The sequence below is a fragment of the Bos javanicus genome, chromosome 18 (genome assembly GCF_032452875.1).
Source record: "Bos javanicus breed banteng chromosome 18, ARS-OSU_banteng_1.0, whole genome shotgun sequence".
NCBI lineage: Eukaryota > Metazoa > Chordata > Mammalia > Artiodactyla > Bovidae > Bos > Bos javanicus.
In genome coordinates this window covers 8,621,066-8,639,920 of record NC_083885.1, presented here as the reverse complement: position 1 = coordinate 8,639,920, position 18,855 = coordinate 8,621,066, and the positions used below count along the sequence as shown (strand labels likewise).

Sequence of the window (18,855 nt, the reverse complement as noted above, 5' to 3'; positions counted from 1 at the left end):
TTGCTAAGCCACTTCAGTCGTGTCCGACTCTTTGTGACCCTAAGCAGCCCACCAGGCTCCTCTGTCCATGAAATTTCCCAGGCAAGAGTACTGGAGTGGGTAGCCATTCCCTTCTCCAGGGGATCTTCCTGACCCAGGGATCAAACCCGTGTCTTCTGTGGTTCCTGCACTGCAGGCGGATTCTTTACCATTGAGTCACCAGGGAAGCCTCGGTTTCTAGCTCAGCTCCACCCAAATCCAGCCTAAGCTGGTACCACTTGCCACATGGCCCCTCGATCCCACCAGCTGTGGGGAGAAGGTGGGCATGGCCCAGCCAGAGAGGCATTACCAGAAGGACAAGGTGTAGTCGTTGGGGAAGGTCTCACTCTCCCGCACCAAGAAGGTCCCATCCTTGCCCCCTGTCTCGGCGCAGTATTCCTGCAGCAGCTTCTCGGCACTTGTCCTCTTCTCCACCTTCTTGTGGAACCACTTCTCCCCAAAATGCAGCTCTGTTGGGGGTATATCCTGGGCCACAAAGAGAGGAGAGGCTTCTGAAAACCAGGACCAACATCACCAGACCGGTCCATCTGTGCACGCTGCTTCAGGGGACTGGGTAACACGCCAAGGATGGCCTCAGCTTGCCTTCACCCCAAGAGGTCTGGGAAGCCAGCCTCTACTGCCCTGCCCCCGCCAGCCACCTACTCCTGACAGCCCCATTTGTGGTGGCCTCCTGAGTCACGGCCCAGTACAGCCTCAACTCTATCGTACAGGAAGTCTGAAAGCTACAATACCCTGGGGGCTGCACTCAAGGAACAGCACTAAGGACGGTCAGCAGCCAGGGGCAGAGGGCAGGAAAGCCAGGAACTAAGTCAGTAAGTGGGGCTGAACAGAACATCAAATGTTCTCATCCTCCCCAGGTAGCACAGGCCAATCAAGCCTTTCAGAGAGCAGGAAAGACTCTTACGCCTCATTGGCTAAGCACATGGGCCAGCCAACCAATCAGAGAAGAGCCAGGCAAGCCTTGGTACCCAAAGAGGCAGCTCCATGGATGGGCTGAGCATATCCAGGCCTGAACCGGATGAGAGGAGCAGTATAGGAGGTCTCCACCTACCAGGGGCAGCTCCTCTTCCACAGTCTGTTCAATGTCATCGCTGAAGGACAGCTTGGCATCAGCAACGGCACAGTAGTGCCGAGTCCATTTCTACAAAGTAAGATGAGCATTAGGTCTCCCCTCAAAATCTCTGCTCCATCAACTCTGAGGCCCAAGACTCCTGCCTGGCGTCACCCCGGGGACTTGCCTTTCCCACTTTTGTAGCCATTTATGGTGGTTTCGCTGAACTCGAGCCCCTGTGAGATGTTTCCTTTAAAACACCTATTATCCTGGGGTTCTTTTAGCATTTTGAGGACTTCTTTATTCAGTATGTCTACAAGTAGACGATGCAGTATCATAGTCACTTAATTTGAAGCCTTTTATGAATGATGGGATTGTTTTCTCTGTGCGTGTCTTCATGACTGTCTTTTTCTATCTCATCTACCTTTTAAAATTTTCATGATTTCTCAGCCAGTCTGTCTAGAGACCCTTTCTTCAACATTTAAATATGACTTAATTCTTCATTTAACCATTTTTAAGGTTTATTTCTAGGCTATAAGAACAGATATGTAAAAAATACTCAAATATTTGCAGAAAAACAAATACTACATATATATATGAAATCTATAATAATCACTTTGCTATACACCTGAACCTAATACAACACTGAATATCGATTACATACTTCAATCAACCATTTGATCAATACCTACTCAAATGGACTGCCGTGTTAGGTTAAGGGATACGAGAAGTGGCATTAGCATTCAAAACGCCTCATTTTTATCAAAAAACAATGTTACTTTGGGAATTCCCAGGCAGTCCAGTGGTTAGAACTCTGTGCTTCCACGCAGGGGACCTGGGTTCAACCCCTGGTGGGGGAACTGAGATTCTGCAAGCCGTGTGGCACAGCCAGTAATAATAATAATAATGTTCCCAGTGGAACTGTCTCAGGTTGGAGGATACTAAGGAGGCAGGACAACTAACTGCAGTAGTGCATCCCTTGGACCAGAAAAAGGACATCAGTGGACAGACTGGAATAAGGCCCGTCAGTCAGTCCGTAGTAATGTAGCTAGGGTCCCACTTCCTGGTTATGACAATTACGCTCTGGTTAGACAGGATGTTGTTATTTGGGGAAACTGGGTGAAGGATGTATGAGAAGTGTGTGTGTGTGTGTGTGTGTGTATGTGTGTGTGTGTGTGTGTACTGGGTGAAGGATGTGTGAGGAGTGTGTGTGTGTGTATGTGTGTGTGTATGTGTGTGTGTGTACTGGGTGAAGGATGTGTGAGGAGTGTGTGTGTGTGTGTGTATGTGTGTGTGTATGTGTGTGTGTGTACTGGGTGAAGGATGTGTGAGGAGTGTGTGTGTGTGTGTGTACTGGGTGAAGGATGTATGAGGAGTCTGTGTGTGTGTGTGTTGGGGGAAAGGGGTGTCAGTATGTGTCTGTGTGTGTGTGTGTGTCTACATTTCTGCCTGAGAATCTATAGTATGTTACACTGAATATAAAATTATTTCAAAATAAAACATTCATAAGGCCAAAGAAAACACTGTTTCCTAAAACTGGCCAGTTCACGTAGAGCGAGCTGAGAGTGAGACAGGACTGGCCTCGCACGGCCGGCGGCGGGCGCTGCGCTCGAGGCCCTGAGCAGGGGCGCGAGAGGCCGCACCTGGTCGATGGGGTCCCACATGTGCAGTTCGCCCTGCTGCTTGTGCTCGTCCTTCTTGTCCTCCATGTTGACGTCCACGTCACCGCGGGGGCCCAGCTTCTTATGCTGAGGGAAGAACACACAGAGCCCGTCTCCCTGAGCCCCAAAGTTAGGATGGTGGGGCCGGCACACCTCCACCCCGTCAGCGCAGCACCCACTGCACCGACCCGCCTTAGGGCCTTTGCACGCCGGTTCTCTGCCCGGCTTCTCTCTCACCGCCTTCAGCTCTGCACTCGGCGTCACCGCCCCAGAGGCGCTTCCCTTGTCTACGTGACATGAAATTGCCCACACACCCCTTTCCCGCCCCTGTCACCTCAAGCCCCTGGATATAATTAACCCTCATACTCCTCAGCGAACCTTCATACCCTCCAGCCCTGTGTGCAGCCACGTATCTAACTGTCCGCTGTCCTCCCTGCTAGAATACAGGCCCCACGAGGGCAGGGACTTTGTTTTGTTCCCTGTTAAATTTCCTTAGCTAGTTTAGCAGATAGTGACGCGCCCACATTCTCCAGCACACAGAGGGAGAGGCAAGCCCACAGTGCATCCGTGGGCACAGGCTATGCAGGGCAGGGGCGGGCACACTGGGGAGGTAGGCTGAGAAGACCTGGGTGCAAACAGCCCTGCCGCTGCTTTATCAGCTGTGTGACCCAGGGCAGGTGGCCACGCTGCTCTGAAACCTTCGTGTCCATCGGCAAGACTAAGAGGGCAATCACGAAGACCTGGGTGAGTGCTGACCACCCACATCACCCGCACACGCCTTGGGAAGCGGCGGCCTGGTGGAGGGGACTCTGGATGGGGAGTCAGACCCGGGCCCATCGCCTTCCTCACTGGGTGGCCTTGGCCGCATGACAATCTGTCTCAGTAAGTTCCCCTGTAAAATGGGGGTGACAGAGCCCTGCCGGGTCCCGTAAGGCAGTGGCCAAGCGGGACACATGCCGTGGCAGGGCGTAAACGCCCCACTTTAACAGCCCTGAGTGACGTCTTTGGCAGGAACCGTGCAACCTCCGCCGAGTCAACCTCTGCACCTGAGGCCCCCCCTGCTGAGGGGGCTGGGGGCCCAGATGACCCGTCCTGTGGGGCTGTCATGAGACTGAGTACCATCTATGAGTGTGAACCAGCCCAGTGTGCAGCACTCACTGACTGGGTCACAGACGCTATTTCCACCCCCTTTCCCTGAAATTGAGAGCGGTGAGCCACAAGGTATTGCGGGTGAGCCCATGACTCCTCCTTAAAGGGCTGTGTGCTACTTCCCACTGTGAAAAGAGAGCCCAGAAACCCCTGGAGACACGCGGAGAGCTGTCCTAATGGACACAGAGGGAAGTCACAGAGAGAGGCATCGAGGGCCCCCGAAGAATCACCGACCAAACCTGAGAAGCCATGGACGCTCCCTGGCCAAGCCCCCTCTGCCTCTCGTTCTACTGGAATGTTAGAAGCTTCCCTGGACGTCTCAGGGAAATCTACCCCAAAATCTCAGCCAGTTCCTCCAAAGATGCTACTGCTCTGACCCGAGGGCACACCAGGGTCCTCCCCTCTGGATGGGCCTCAGCTGAAGCCCCCTCACTGCTCGGTTCTCCTCCGCTTAGAGGATGGTCTCCCCACCAGACTGTGACCTCCTGACATGTAGGGAATGTCCCCAGTGCATTTTCGTGGCCCAGTGACAATCCAGGGAACACACCGCGTGCACCACTCACCCCGAACCTGAAGGGCCTTCCCCCTTCTCTGCCTGGCAAACCCCTGTCCGTCCTTCCCACGGACCTGCTGGCTGTCACTGAAATCCAGGTCGCTTCTTCCACCGATGCTTTCCTGCTGGTATCAGTGCCCCTGCAGGCGGGGTGGGCACGTGACCAAGTTCTCAGGCCAGGCCAGGAGAGGCCGGGCCTGTCCCACTGACGTCCCGCCTGCCTACCAGGCATCCCTCGCCCTGGACCCCTCGCGTTCCCCTTTCTGTGAGCCGGATCTCCATGTGCCTGCGACCCAGCATCGACCACACAAGGACGGTGCCCTAAGGCAGGCTTGGCCAGTTCTGTGCTATGAACCTCACCTCTGAAGTCTGGGGAAGAGTACAGATCCTTTCCTCAGAACAACACTCATAATGCGTAAAATTATAAGAGAAAAGCGTGATACTGAAATACAACTCTTAAGACAGTAAGTAAAAATCCTTGTAACATACTAATAGACGTGCCTCTTTATTAACACCTCATATAATATCTAGAGGCAGATCTAATAACCATCATAATTTCAACGGCATGATGAGCACACATTACTTTGAGATGTTTGCAACAACTGCAAATGTGATGTGAAAATATCCATGATTTCTGCTGGTGACAAAGCCCCATGTGGCTCGTTGCCAACATTGATGATGGGAGGAAAGGCTAAGTTTTGCTTACATGTTAACAGAGAGGCAACATTTCTGCCCCAAGTTCACATGCCACCATGCCGTCCCCCCGAAATTCTACCTGTGGGCTTGGGGGCTCTGCAGGCCCTCACCTGAAAACCTCTTCCCTGGGAGAGCACAGAATAAGGGGAGAGGGTCCTGGGTCCCTGGACAACCTCATGGAGCAGAGTCCACTCTCCTGCACACAGGGCTTGAACTGCCATGCTTTAAGCCACTGTCCATCTGGTCTCTTGACCCAAATGTCACCCCCTCCATGGTGCTCATGGCTGCCACTCATCCCCCTCCCACAGCACCCAGCTTGCCAGCCCCAGTGCACACAGTCCTTTGGGGGCAGCGTCCACCTCCAGTCCGCCTCCCGAGCTACCCTGGGAGCTCTCAAGGGCAAGGATGGAGCCTGGGTCTCACGGAACAGCCCCAGCACATCGCGAGGGCCTGACAGAGAGGAACGTGGTGAGGAGCTGCCAAGAGACGAGTGGGTGACACTGAGTGAACGCGTCCGGGGCTCTGCTGTGGGGCAGGGTGGTTCCACGCACTCCACACACACTCTCGCATTTGTACTCACGGCACACTGACAGTGTGAGTTCTATCGTGAGCCCCCAGACAGCAAGGACACACAGGTGCTGGGAGGTTAAGCGACCTTGCCCGGGTCGGCTGCGGAGTCAGCGAGAATGGCGAGCCCGGGACCCCAGCCCCCTGCGCGTGTGACGCCCCGAGCCACTACCTTGATGATGATCTTCCCACGCAGCTGGCTGGGCGACGGCAGCTGGTCGGCACTGGCCTCCTTGGGTTTGGTCAGCAGCAGGTCTCCAAACACGTCCTTGAACACCCTGGCCATGTGGCGCTGCTGCTCCACACAGCAGTGCTCCTCGATGGACAGGATCACGGGGAAGCTGCGGGCGGGCAGGCGGCAGGGGTCAGCAAGGCGGCAGGGTGTCAGTGTGTGTGTGTGTGTGTGCGCGCGCTGGGGAAAGGGGTGTCAGTGTGTGTGTGTGTGTGTGTGTGTGGTGGGGGAAAGGGGCGTAAGTGTGTGTGTATGTGTGTGTGTGCTGAGGAAAGGGGTGTCAGTGTGTGTCTGTGTGCCTATGTGTGTTGGGGGAAAGGGGCATCAGTGTGTGTGTGGGCGCACCAGGGAAAGGGGTGTCAGTGTGCGCGTGTGTGTGTGTGTGTGTGTGTGTGCTGGGGAAAGGGGTGTCAGTGTGTGTGTGTGTGTGTGTGTGTGTGTGTGTGTGTGTGCTGGGGAAAGGGGTGTCAGTGTGTGTGTGTGTGTGTGTGCTGGGGAAAGGGGTGTCAGTGTGTGTGTGTGTGTGTGTGTGTGTGTGTGTGCTGGGGAAAGGGGTGTCAGTGTGTGTGTGTGTGTGTGTGTGTGTGCTGGGGAAAGGGGTGTCAGTGTGTGTGTGTGTGTGTGTGTGTTGGGGAAAGGGGTGTAAGTGTGTGTGTATGTGTGTGTGTGCTGAGGAAAGGGGTGTCAGTGTGTGTCTGTGTGCCTATGTGTGTGTTGGGGGAAAGGGGCATCAGTGTGTGTCTGTGTGTGTTTGCGTGTCTGTGTGTGTGCATGTGTGTGTGTTTTGGGGGAAAGGGGTGTCAGTGTGTGTCTCTGTGTGTGTGTGTGTATCTGTGTGTGTGTGTGTGTGTATGTGTGTGTGTGCTGGGGAAAGGGGTGTCAGTGTATGTCTTTGTGTGTGTCTGTGTGTGTGTGTGTGTGTGTGTTGGGGGAAGGGGGCATCAGTGTCTGTGTGTGTGTGTGTGTGTATGCTGGGGAAAGGGGTGTCAGTGTGTGTCTGTGTGTGTGTGTGCATTGGGGAAAGGGGTGTCAGTGTGTGTCTGTGTGTGTGTGTGTGCATTGGGGAAAGGGGTGTCAGTGTGTGTCTGTGTGTGTGTGTGTGTGTATGTGTGTTGGGGGAAGGGGGCATCAGTGTCTCTGTGTGTGTGTGTGTGTGTGTGTGTGTGTGTGTGTGCGCGCTGGGGAAAGGGGTGTCAGTGTGTGTCTGTGTGTGTGTGTGCATTGGGGAAAGGGGTGTCAGTGTGTGTCTGTGTGTGTGTGTGTGTGTATGTGTGTTGGGGGAAGGGGGCATCAGTGTGTGCGTGTGTGTGTGTGTGTGTGTGTGTGTGCTGGGGAAAGGGGTGTCTGTGTGTGTGTGTGTGTGTGTGTGTGTGTGTGTGTGCATTGGGGAAAGGGGTGTCAGTGTGTGTCTGTGTGTGTCTGTGCGTTGGGGAAAGGGGCGTCAGCGTGTATGTGTGGAGAGTATGGGGTCGGGGTGTGTCTGTGTCTGCTGGAGGGGTGTCTGTGGTGGGGTACTACTCAGGGTGTGTCTGTGTGTGTGTCTATGTGTGCTGTGGGTGTCTTATGTGGGGGGTGTATCTGTGAGAATCTATGTGTACTGTGTGTATAAGTGTGTGCACTGGGGGGAAGGGAGTGTCTGTGTGTATCTGTTGGGAGACAGTGTCTGTTCCTGTGTGTGTCTCTGTGGGGTGCATCTGGGGTGGTGGTGAATGTGTGTGTCTGTGTGTGTATGTGTGTGTATGTCTGGTGTGGTGGGGAGTATGCATGCGTGTATGTGTGTCTGTGGTGGGGTATGCCTGGTGTGGTGGCGAGTGTGTGGGTGTGTGTGTCTGGGGGGTGGGGAGTATGCATGTGTGTATGTGTGTATGTATGCAGTGGGGTGTGTCTGGGGTGGTGGGGGGAGTGTGTGTGTGTGTGTGTGTGTGTCTATATGGGGTGTGTCAGGGGGTGGGGAGTGTGTCTGTGTGTCTATGTGGGGTGTCTGGGGGTGGGGAGTATGTGTATATGTGTGTGTCTATGTGGGGCGTGTCTGGGAGGTGGGGACTGTATGTGTGTGTGTGTGTGTGTGTGTGTCTATGTGGGGTGTCTGGGGGGTGGGGAGTATGTCTGTGTGTCTGTCCACCCAACCCCAGTGGCCTCCCTTTGAAGGTGAACCACCAGGAAATCAGCTGCCGACCTGGAGGTGACAAAGGCATGGTCTTTGATGGCCTGCACAACATCGTCGAACTTGATCTTGGTGGTCCGCGTCCAGCCGTGGTAGATGATGGGCTTGCCATCGGGCCCGTCCCAGCAGTCCACTGCAGGCAGAACCGGGAGTCCTGAGCTCCCGCCCATCCCCCTCAACCCCCAGTCCACAGCCATGCCAGCCGTGCCAGCCATGCCCCGGCCCCCGCCCCAGTGCCGGCTCCATCACCTGGACACCGGGGCCAGACCCGGCCAGATCGGGGCCACCAGCCTGAGGACGCGCCTCACCTGCACACACATGTCACCTGCGTCATTACAGGAAGACTGTGTGGCCTAATTAAAGGTCCCTTTGTAATGCCACACATCCGTCCAAAAGACGTTCGTTCAAATTTTTTTAACAGATTCATCGTGCGTTTTATCTTCTGATTTGACTTGTCTAAACACTGCCTTGCTTTCTCTGCTAGAGGGAACATTACAGGGCAGTGAGAGATTTATTTTTCAAGATTCATGGTGAAATGTTCAGACAGAACTAGGTTACGTAGAAGGTGAACAGCCTCTATATTTTTAACCCGCAGAGGAGACAGGAACTGACAGTTTCAAACTAAATTTTTTTCACATTTGCTCTTTCCCTAACAGGGAAAAAGGCATAAATTAGGCAGCACTCTGTAGGAGGAACTGCCGTTAAGGTATGATACCGTGATGAATGTTTCTGATTAAAATGGAGCCGACATCGGTGCTCTGGGCCTTTCCTCAGCCTGGCACAGCCATGAGCCTCTGGCACTGAGTCAGGCTGGGGGGTCAGGAGGAAGCACCCGCTCCCAGCCACGTCCGGGGGCCTGGAGTCGCCTATGTGGGGCAGCTGCGGGCACCCAGGCACAGGCGCTCAGGGACCCCTGCTGAACCGCGCAGGGCGCCCACCTGCCTCTAACAACAGCCCCGAGGGACGGCAGGACAGGAAGGCCATCTTTGCGACGGGCCTCCCAGCCCCTCCGCTGTATCTGGACACCTTCCAGACAAGAAGACCACTGCCCAAGCTGCTGTGGCTCCGACCTGGCCAGGCCCAACATCCCTCCTTGTCGTGGGGGACCCCGTCTTCGGGGGAAAGCCCCCGGGCTGCTGGGGGCCGCCTCACTCACCCCAGATGCTGAGGGTACCTGGCTCCGCCCCCAGGCTGCCCCGCCCACCCCCACCATCGGGCCCCCACGTGAAGCGTCCGGCGGGCGGGTACTCACGCTCGATGCAGCGGCAGCCCATCCGCAGGCAGCGGATGTAGGCCTCCGTGGACGACTCGCTCCGCAGCTGGTCCCCCGTGAGGTACCTGCAGGAGAAGGAGCCCTGTAAGGGCAGGCCTGCACCTCGGGGCGCCCCTGGGGAACTTCTCAGCCTGAGCCCCCAATGCCCTGAGTTCTTCCTGTCTATAAAGATCCCCCCTCACCACATCCCCCAGTTAGGATTTGGGCCAGACACAGGCAATCCTGTGGCTGACACAGTCAGGAGCCTCAGACTCAGGCTATGGTCGTGGGAGGTGAAGGGGAACCATGCTGGAAACCCAAGGGTGGGGTGGAGAACATGTGTCCTTATGAGGAAAACGTGGTCGAAGGGAGTCAGGAGCGAGACTGACGGACAATGATAAACCCACGACCCCTGACGGCTGCCCCCAGGCTACACAAGGCAGAGGTGGGCCACCATTCACATCAGGGCCCCAGGCCGGGCTCAGGATAAATGGAACTTGCTACCCCGTGAACTGTGTCCACCAAAACCGATGCAGAAAGACCAATTTTTATCATTCTCCTCCTTACCACCCATGTCCCCCGCTTTAAGAGTCTGTGTTGCTCAGCTATCTTCTGGGTTTGGCAGGATTTGCCATTCTAAAACACATACTCAAGTCAAAGGTAGGGACAAGAACTATGAAGTCCCTTTGCCCCTGAATAGGAAGGTGTCTTCCAAAATGCCTGGAGACAAACCTAAGGGCCTTCTCTCCAACTCCTGTCTGGACCGACACTTGGGAAAGTACCAGTCAACAGCCCAGGACCGAAGGCCTCCACCCTGTCACCTTGTACAGCAGACGGAGGATGAGAGCCTGAGTGGCACATCTGTTTCTCCCTTCCTGTCTGCCCTTTTTTTTCAATCAGGGCAAGCTCCCAAAGATACACATTTGAGTGTGCTGTTCTCCAGCCTAAAAGCCATCAGAGGGGACTCCTACTGCCCTCCCTGCTGCTTCAAAGATTCCACTCAAGCTGACTCTTCCTGGCCTCGTCTCCTGCCACTCTCCCTCCAGGGTCTGTGCTCTAGTCTTACTAGACTCCGCTCAGTTCCTCCTACCCCCGGACATTTGCATGTGCTGTTCCTGTGTCTGAAGCCCTCTTCCTCCTCGCCTCGCCACCTGTTCTTCTCTCACCAACTCCCGCTCGTTGCTAAGACTCAAAGGAGGCCCTTTCCCCCTCCAAACACAGAGGACAGGGGCTGATCCTGCCCCCAGCCCAATTGTTTCCTATTTTTTGGCCCCGCTGTGCAGCATGTGGGATCTTAGTTTCTCAACCAAGGATTGAACCCGTGCCCCCTGCAGTGGACATGCAAGCCCAGGGCCTGGTGCAAGGTCAATCTCAGTAAATGTCAGTTCAGTGACTAATTCAACTGCCTTCCTAAGAGCTGGACCATAAAGAAGGCTGAGCACCAAAGAATTGATGCTTTCGAACTCTGGTGTTGCAGAAGACTCTTGAGAGTCTGATGGACAGCAAGAAGAACAAAGCAGTCCATCCTAAAGGAAATCAACCCTGAATATTCACTGGAAGGACTGATGCTGAAGGGGAAGCTCCAATACTTTGGCCACCTGACACAAAGAGCTGACTCACTGGAAAAGACCCTGAGGCTGGGAAAGATTGAAGGCAGGAGGAGAAGGGGACGAGATGGTTGGATGGCATCGCCGACTCAATGGACATGAGTCTGAGCAAAGTCAGGGAGATAGTGAAGGACAGGGGAGCCTAGCGTGCTGCAGTCCTTGGGGTCACAGAGAGTCGGACAGGACTTAGAGACCCAACAGCAACAACTACGAATGAGATGCCCAAACTGCTTTGTCGACTTGCTCCTTAGGGCCACAGGAAAAGGATTACTATGGCAATACCAACTAGGAGAGACAGAGGCATCTCCCCTCCCCTCCAGAAGCTTCCATATATCCCAGTCTGAGCAGCGAGGGCCTGCACTCTGCCCACTGCCCACACACTCTGCCAGAGCAGCGCCCCAGAGCGCCCTCCGTACCACCGTTCTCCTGCCCGACGTGCCGCAGGCTGGCAGGGAGACTCACGTGTTGTGAGACGAGGAGATCCAGTAATGAGACAAGGGGTTGTTCATGTCCTGCATGTCCACCACGTCGTACTTCTCGTCCCAGATGCTGTTCTCCCGGGAAAACAGGTACGTGAGGAACTAGGAGAGTCACAAACACAGGGAGGGATCAGCACACGGGTGGCGATTGGTTCTTACAGGCCTGTGTCAACTCGGGGAGACGGTACGTGAAGATTCAACACACGGCCCCCTGGCCTCAGTTACCCAAGTTGCTAAAGCAGAAAACTCGGATTGCAACAGGCTGTATGAACACACGCTTTGCTGACCTATACAGTTAATTTCCTTTGCAATATGTATCCTTAAGTACTGGAGGCTACAAGAGTACATGCTGCCCATATACAAGTGTTTAGGGACAATAATACCATGAGCATTTGTGAACGCACCATCCGAGGTGAGGGACAGAACACTGCCAGTGTCATGATACCTAAAAGGCAGGAAATTTCATATGCCAGTTCCCGACCCCTTAAAAAAGAAAACAGAAGCCTGAGTGACACTCTACTTCCTGGGAACAACCCTGCATGGGATGAGGGGCGCTTCCCAGCTCCCCTCAGCCCCTGCTGCCTCACGCTGGGCCAAGTGCACCCATTTCCACATCTTGCAAGAGCCACGTAGACCTCGGAATTCTAGAGCTGTGCTTGTAACGGTTTAAGGCTCACTAGCAGCACCTCCCTCTAGCGGCAAAAGAGAAGATTTCACCTACGTGATCTAACAGAGGAGGAGGAAAAAAATCAAAGGCTATGATGGTTTGGGACCGGGGGGAAAAAACAGCTCTTGACTGAGAGAGTCAGTCTAGGGACATCTAGCAGCAAAGCCCTCCAAGGGAAGAGGCCTAGAAAATACACTTCGGAGGACAGCGATATGAATCCAAAAGCCATGCGCACAGGACAGGGAGCTCACTCACCTCATCCACAAACAGGAAGGGTTCAGCAGTTTCCCTCATGGTGTCGTCAATAAACTTCGTCATCCGCTCACGGACTTTGTTCAGATCCTGAGCCCAAAGCTCCTTAGAATGATAAAAAGAACATGAAATCATCAGAAAGAGGACTTTTGCAAAATTCTTTACCTCCCAGGACCCAGTTTTAGTCAAAGACTGAAACATGGATGCATTCTGGACACACATACCATCAAGGCCTCACCCTATGCACAGCACATTTTCCCTAAAGGACCACAGAGTAAACATTGTAGGCTTTTGGCCACAACAACTCAATTCTTCTATAATAGTGCAGAAAGAACTACAGACAACAGGCACACAAATGGCCGTGGTTGTGTTTATAAATAAAACTTTATTTGTAAAAAACAAGCTGTGGGCCAGATGCGGTCTGTGGTAATAGTCTGCCAACCCTTGCTCTAAGCCAGTTCCTTACACTTGCTAGCATGAAGAGGAGGGGAGCACAGTTATGTCAGACAACTACGGTCACTCCCCCGGCTGATGGTGGGCAAGTCACAGACCCTCTCTGAGCTCCTGGTCTGTTACCTGGGAATAATGATACCTAAGCACACAGACTGTGAAGGACTGGATGAAATAAAAGTTCTGTGCTTAAAACAGCACCTGGTACACAGAAGGCACTCCAATCACAGCAACATGACTGGTCGATTGTCATCCTCCTGTGACATCTCATCCTGTCCAGACAACTCTGCAGGTCACATACTGTCACTGTCGTTTTAGAGACAAGGACACAGAAGCTCAGAACATCACACGATCCCAACTTCACACAGCTAGTAATCTGGAGAGCTAGGCTTCCAAATAACTAAACTTTGGAAAACCAACACAGAATCAGTCAAGATCAGCAAAGTATTGCTACTCAGACACCAATAAGGTCTGAAAGATACATGACCAGTTCAAAGACAGCTTCTGCACAGTCTCAGAAATTCAGAAGCCCTTTAGAAAAAAGTACATACAATGTAAAAGAACTTCACTGTTTTCTCTTCAAACCCTAAATCCCCAAATATTCCTAGACAAAAGGATAAAGCATGACCCAGATATTCAATTTGGGCTCATGTTTTCTGGATTCCTAGTACTCTAAAACCTCTATCTGTAGGAACAATAAAACCAGGTGTGCTGGCGGCGACGCATGGCTGGATGGGAAGGTCAAAGCAGGAAGTCTGAAAGAGGTAAAGCGCACGGGCAGACACAAACGAGGCAGGTGCAAGGCGACAACAAGCCTCACTGTTGATTCTTGCGAATCGCCTTGGATGAAGGACACCCAACAGCCCGGAGCGAGGGGAACAGCTGGTTCATTTGTGTACAGGGTGTTACAACCTTTGAATACCAGAACAGGAAACTCAAATTGTAGGATACTTAATGCAAACACCTTGCCAGGCCTAGATGTCCTGCAAAGGCCAGGAGCTTCCTGCTTCCTTCTCCTGTAGAGCTTTTGCATAAAAAATCATGGGTACTGAGCCGACATAACCTGGAACTGAAATAGCTGTGAATAAGAAATCATCTGCCTAAAGGAGTTTAAAACCTGAATATCCGAGGGGGTTAGTAAATGTTTCTACTTGGTGGGGCTTCCCTGGTGGTCCAGTGGTTAAAACTCTACCATTCTAATGCAGGGGGCACAGGTTTGATCCCCAGTCAGGGTACTAAGATCCCACATGCCACATGGCCAGAAAAGGGAAAAAACGTGTCTCTGTGGCATGGGGTATTGTGCTGGGCAACTGCAATAATGGCAATGATGAGACTGTGAGGAGAGAAGCAACTGCGGTGAGGTGGTCTGCGCTGGGCAGGGGCGGCGTGCCAGGCTCTGCCCTCAACCTTGAGCCTCAACCTTGTGGCTCATTTTGAACTCACATAAGCCCGGGAGATACGTATAACATTATTCTCCGGTTAAATAAATAAGAAAGCTGAGGCTTCATGTCATTAAATAAGCTGACCCAACAGTGAGTCCTAGACCAACCCACACACATCAGGTTCGGGTCAGTTCATGTCCCCTGTCCCTCCCAGGGCTGGACTGCAGCCCACCTGACCAGCCCCCAGATGGAAACTCAGATGGGTTCTCTGAAATCCTCACATCTATTAAAATGCCGCCATCACACCAACTTGTTAGAAAAGATGAAGACGGTGGATTTCCCTGTGAAAACTGTGCCAGGAACAGAAGTACCAGGCACAAAAACTGGAAGAGGCTTCCCTGTCCTTCATGTAAAGAATGAGTGTAAATGTAAAATCATAAAGTATGATCCCTCAAAATACTGCCACAACTTAAAGAAGATAGGGGAGGATTTCACAAATGCTGTCCCTGTACCCAACCTCACTTGGGAACCGGAAGGAGAGAATGATCCTATGAGTACGAAACAGTGATAACTCTCTGCCTTTCACAGCCCTGCCAAGAAGACAATACAAGTGCAGAAGAATGAGGGTTCTGCTGCGTCTCTAACCATGAGATCAGAACCAAGCAGTGTAACGGAGAGTCCGCATTTAATACAGCAATTTGCACAAAACACACCTCATACTCCCATTCCTCCTAAATCACCCTCTACAACTGATGATGATCGTCAGAAATTTTAAAATGTATTTTTTCAGACTTCTGGTTTAGAAACTACCAAAAACAGAAATAGCATATTTGATGATGATATTGATTCTGAAGATGAATTAAGACTAATGATTGCAAGACAGGAAAACAGAGAAAATGACATGGTCCTCCAATGAATTTGAAAATGATCCCTTTGAAGTTGTAAGGGATGATTTTAAATCTGATTTTCACAAATTTCACATTTCAACAGGTTTAGGCCTCAGAAACAATGTCTCTTGCCTCAACAGTGAAAATAACATTATGGAAAATGGTTGTGACTCTGATTCAGGAGATACAGATGAAATCACTGCAATGAAAAAAGTTCTGGTAAGATCAAAAACAGTGTGGATTTTTCACAGATAGAAAAGTCTATGAACAAGAACACTCATTTGAAAAACAGAAAAAAAGGAGGATCTTTCTGATGACTGTATTAAAGTACAAAAAAGAAAAAACAAAGCCGAGATAGCCCTGAGTCACAGAGTTAAGGCTCTTAGTTGTAAATCTCTGATTGAGTCCAGTAGCAGTGAAGATGCTGATTCCGTATCAGAATCAACTGAGTCTGAAGGCCGTAAGGAGTATAGCACCTTGATGGAAAACTGTCTCCGTGTGGATCTGACTTCGGCTGATTTGGAACAGTCGGCTGGTGGTAACCAGGAGGCTCCAAAAGAAAAGACTGAGAGCAGTGGCCAGGAAACCACTGCCAAGCGTGACGGAGCCTCCAAGAGCCAAAGGACTCCAGGTGACCTCCGCAGAGGCCAGCAGGGTAGTCATCCCAAGGAGACTGTGGCTTCTCTTTTAGAAGGAAAAGAGAACCCATGTGGAAAACAGAACCCAAAGGAAAATACCTTAAAGTCAAAATTTCAGGCTTTCAAAGGAGTGGGCTGTCTCTATGGAAAGGAATCAATGAAAAAAAAAATCCTTGCAAGAGAGTGTCGCCTCTAACAATATTAATAAAGATCAAATTTCCTTGAAACTTGAGGAACCCAGGAACATATCCATGGAAAAATGGTCCCTGTGTGCTAATGGCCCATCAAGTGAACAGATTCCTTTCCAACATGCAAAGGAGGCAAATGACTCAAACCAAATTCAGCCTCAAAAGAGACAGGCTTCTTTTGAGAGTCAGGGTCACAAAGCAGGTGTCCCCTAACAGTTCAGAAAAGAGAAGCAGGAATCCTATTTCTAGTCTGTTGCCACTAAAAGATAAGAAGTCTTGGTGCTAAGACTCGCAGCAGAGGCCTTGATGAAGACTCTTGCCACAGGACTGGAAAGTCAGGAGAGGGCTCTGATTGGAGGCCTGATCTATGCAGCTCCAAGGCCCCTGAGAAACCACCAGAGGTTTTCGCAAGGAGAGACTCCCAGGGGAGCAACACTGACTTCCCACTTTCTGTTAAGAGTTCATCAGGTGTCAGTGCTAAGGATAAGCATGCTGAAGATAATCAGAAAGGTCTGGCAGCCTTAGAGGCAAGGCGGAAAGCCAAAGAACTTCAAAAGAAGTCGGTTCACAATGCTGTGGCAAATTTGGACGGTCATCCAGAGGACAAGCCGACGCACATCATCTTTGGTTCCAGTAGTGAAAGTGAAAGAGGAGACAGTCACTCAGGAGCAAAGCCACCCAGGAGAGGAACTGGCAAAAGAGTCCACGGGTAGAGCCTCTGGGAAGCTCTTTGACAGCAGTGATGACGAGGAATCTTGTTCCGAAGATGACAATAACAGGTTCAGAATTAAACCTCAATTTGAGGGCACAGCTGGACAGAAGCTCATGAATTTGCAGTCTCACTTTGGCACTGACTCCCGATTTCTAGAAAGTGATAATGAAGAGGAACAGAAAGAAATAAATGAAAAGAAAACTGCTGAGAAGGAAGAACTTGCTGCAGAAAAGCTGAAAGCCCTGAATGTTGTGCAGAGCATTTTGCAGATCAGCTTAAGCAATTCTACAAAGAATCAGTAGCTGCAAAGAAATTTAAGGACATCATACATTATGATTCAGTGAGGCATGACCATGCCACTTATGAAAGAAGGCAAGATGATAAACCCAAAGAAAGTAAAGCAAAACAAAAGAAGAAAAGGGAGGAAGCTGAGAAACTACCTGAGGTGTCTAAAGAAACATATTATAACCTTCAGTTCAGTTGCTCAGTCGTGTCCGACTCTTTGCAACCCCATGGACTGCAGCACACCAGGCCTCCCTGTCCATCACCAACTCCCGGAGCTTGCTTAAACTCATGTCCATCATGTTGGTGATACAATCCAACCATCTCATCCTCTGTTGTCCCCTTCTCTTCCCGCTTTCAATCTTTCCCAGCGTCAGGGTCTTTTCAAATGAGTCAGTTCTTCGTCTCAGGTGGCCGAAGTATCGGAGTTTCAGCTTCAGCATCAGTCCTTCCAGTGAATATTCAGGACTGACTTCCTTTAGGATGGACTGATTGGATCTCTTTGCAATCCAAAGGACTCTCAAGAGTCTTCTCCAACACCACAGTTCAAAAGCATCAATTCTTTGGCGCTCAGCTTTCTTTATAGTCCAACTCTCACATCCATACATGACTAATGGAAAAACCACAGCTTTGATTAGATGGACCTTTGTTGGTAAAGTAATGTCTCCGCTTTTTAATATGTTGTCTAGGTTGGTCATAGCTTTTCTTCCAAGGAGCAAGCATCTTTTAATTTCATGGCTGCAGTCACCATCTGCAGTGATTTTGGAACCCCAAAAATAAAGTCTGTCACTGTTTCCATAGTTTCCCCATCTATTTGCCATAAGTGATAGGATTATAACATTGCTACGGATTTAAAACAAATATTCCAGACTGTAAAAGATACCAGTGTAAAGGAAGACAACACACCTTGGAATGTGGACCCTGATTGAGAGAGAGCTGAGGTGGTCCAGGACCCTACAGCTCTGATGATTTGGGGTGAACAAACCGGTGGGTTCACACTTTCCTTTTTTGAGTCTGACGCCAAAGATGAAAAGGAAGAGACCTATAGAGTTGAAGCAGTAAAGCCTGGGAAGACGGCCTGGCAGGGAGACCCTAGTTTCCAAGACAGCAGGTTCAGAAGAGGAAGATGTTACTGAAGAGACAGATGACAAAAAGCACAGCCCTGAAGAAGTATCATTACCTGAGAAAGAGACTACTAGATTTTTCTTTTTCTCTAAGAATGATGAGAGACTTCAGGGTTCTGACTAATTCTGGAGAGAAGTGGGAAGTAGTATTAGCAGGAATTCTTGGGAGATCAGAACAAACAACTTGCATAATGGACTGTCGGAAGAAATGTGAAAACGCCAAAAGGAGAGTGAAACCAAAATAATAAATGTCATCATTAGTTTCGATAACGAATGTAAACAAGTCTCACCGTGGAAACTGGAGTGATCTAGAAAATGATTTTAACTGGCAAAGAATTCAGAGCGAAGGAATATTCAAAATCTTATCTGGTGGATATCATTCTGATTGCTTTCTTTTTCTGTAGATTTCCTATCTGTTAACTAATTACTTCAAACAACCTGAACCTTTGTTTTAATGAAGCATAAGATAGTCCCTCAAAATACTTTTGTATATAATCTCTTTGCCCTCCTTCTTCAGTAACGAATGGGCATTTCCTGACATGAGGTTTACATAAAGCTTTTTAAAATATATGCATCATAGCATTTATATTTTCCAAGTTATGTTTCATGTAAATTATACTTGAAATATTTGATTGTATTAAATACACCTTACCTCCAAAAAAAAAAAATGCTGCTGTCGTTTCTTTAGGATAAGTTCCTAGGAGAGCAATTATTAAAGTACAGAAGGCTGTTTTCAAAGTTTTCATATTAACTGCATTTTGCCCAAAGTGTTTTCTAAAAAATTTGTGTTAACTCACACACCAAGTGCTGCAGCGATTATTTC

The 18,855-nt window shown here is 50.6% G+C and overlaps 1 protein-coding gene and 1 pseudogene across 1 annotated transcript in view; one reads left to right on the top strand and one right to left on the bottom strand.

Moving 5' to 3' along the window:
• Positions 1 to 18,855, bottom strand: part of PLCG2 (phospholipase C gamma 2) — a 156,573-nt gene that overhangs the window by 44,880 nt on the left and 92,838 nt on the right. Inside the window, exons 11-18 of the mRNA XM_061386667.1 lie at positions 12,373 to 12,474; positions 11,434 to 11,552; positions 9,365 to 9,450; positions 8,125 to 8,245; positions 5,889 to 6,057; positions 2,734 to 2,838; positions 1,091 to 1,180; positions 329 to 504 (exon numbers count right to left, since the gene is read on the bottom strand). Coding sequence (XP_061242651.1) covers positions 329 to 504; positions 1,091 to 1,180; positions 2,734 to 2,838; positions 5,889 to 6,057; positions 8,125 to 8,245; positions 9,365 to 9,450; positions 11,434 to 11,552; positions 12,373 to 12,474 — 968 coding nt within the window. The remainder of the gene's footprint in view (positions 1 to 328; positions 505 to 1,090; positions 1,181 to 2,733; positions 2,839 to 5,888; positions 6,058 to 8,124; positions 8,246 to 9,364; positions 9,451 to 11,433; positions 11,553 to 12,372; positions 12,475 to 18,855) is intronic.
• On the top strand, positions 14,427 to 18,607 carry LOC133230013 (nucleolar protein 8-like; annotated as a pseudogene).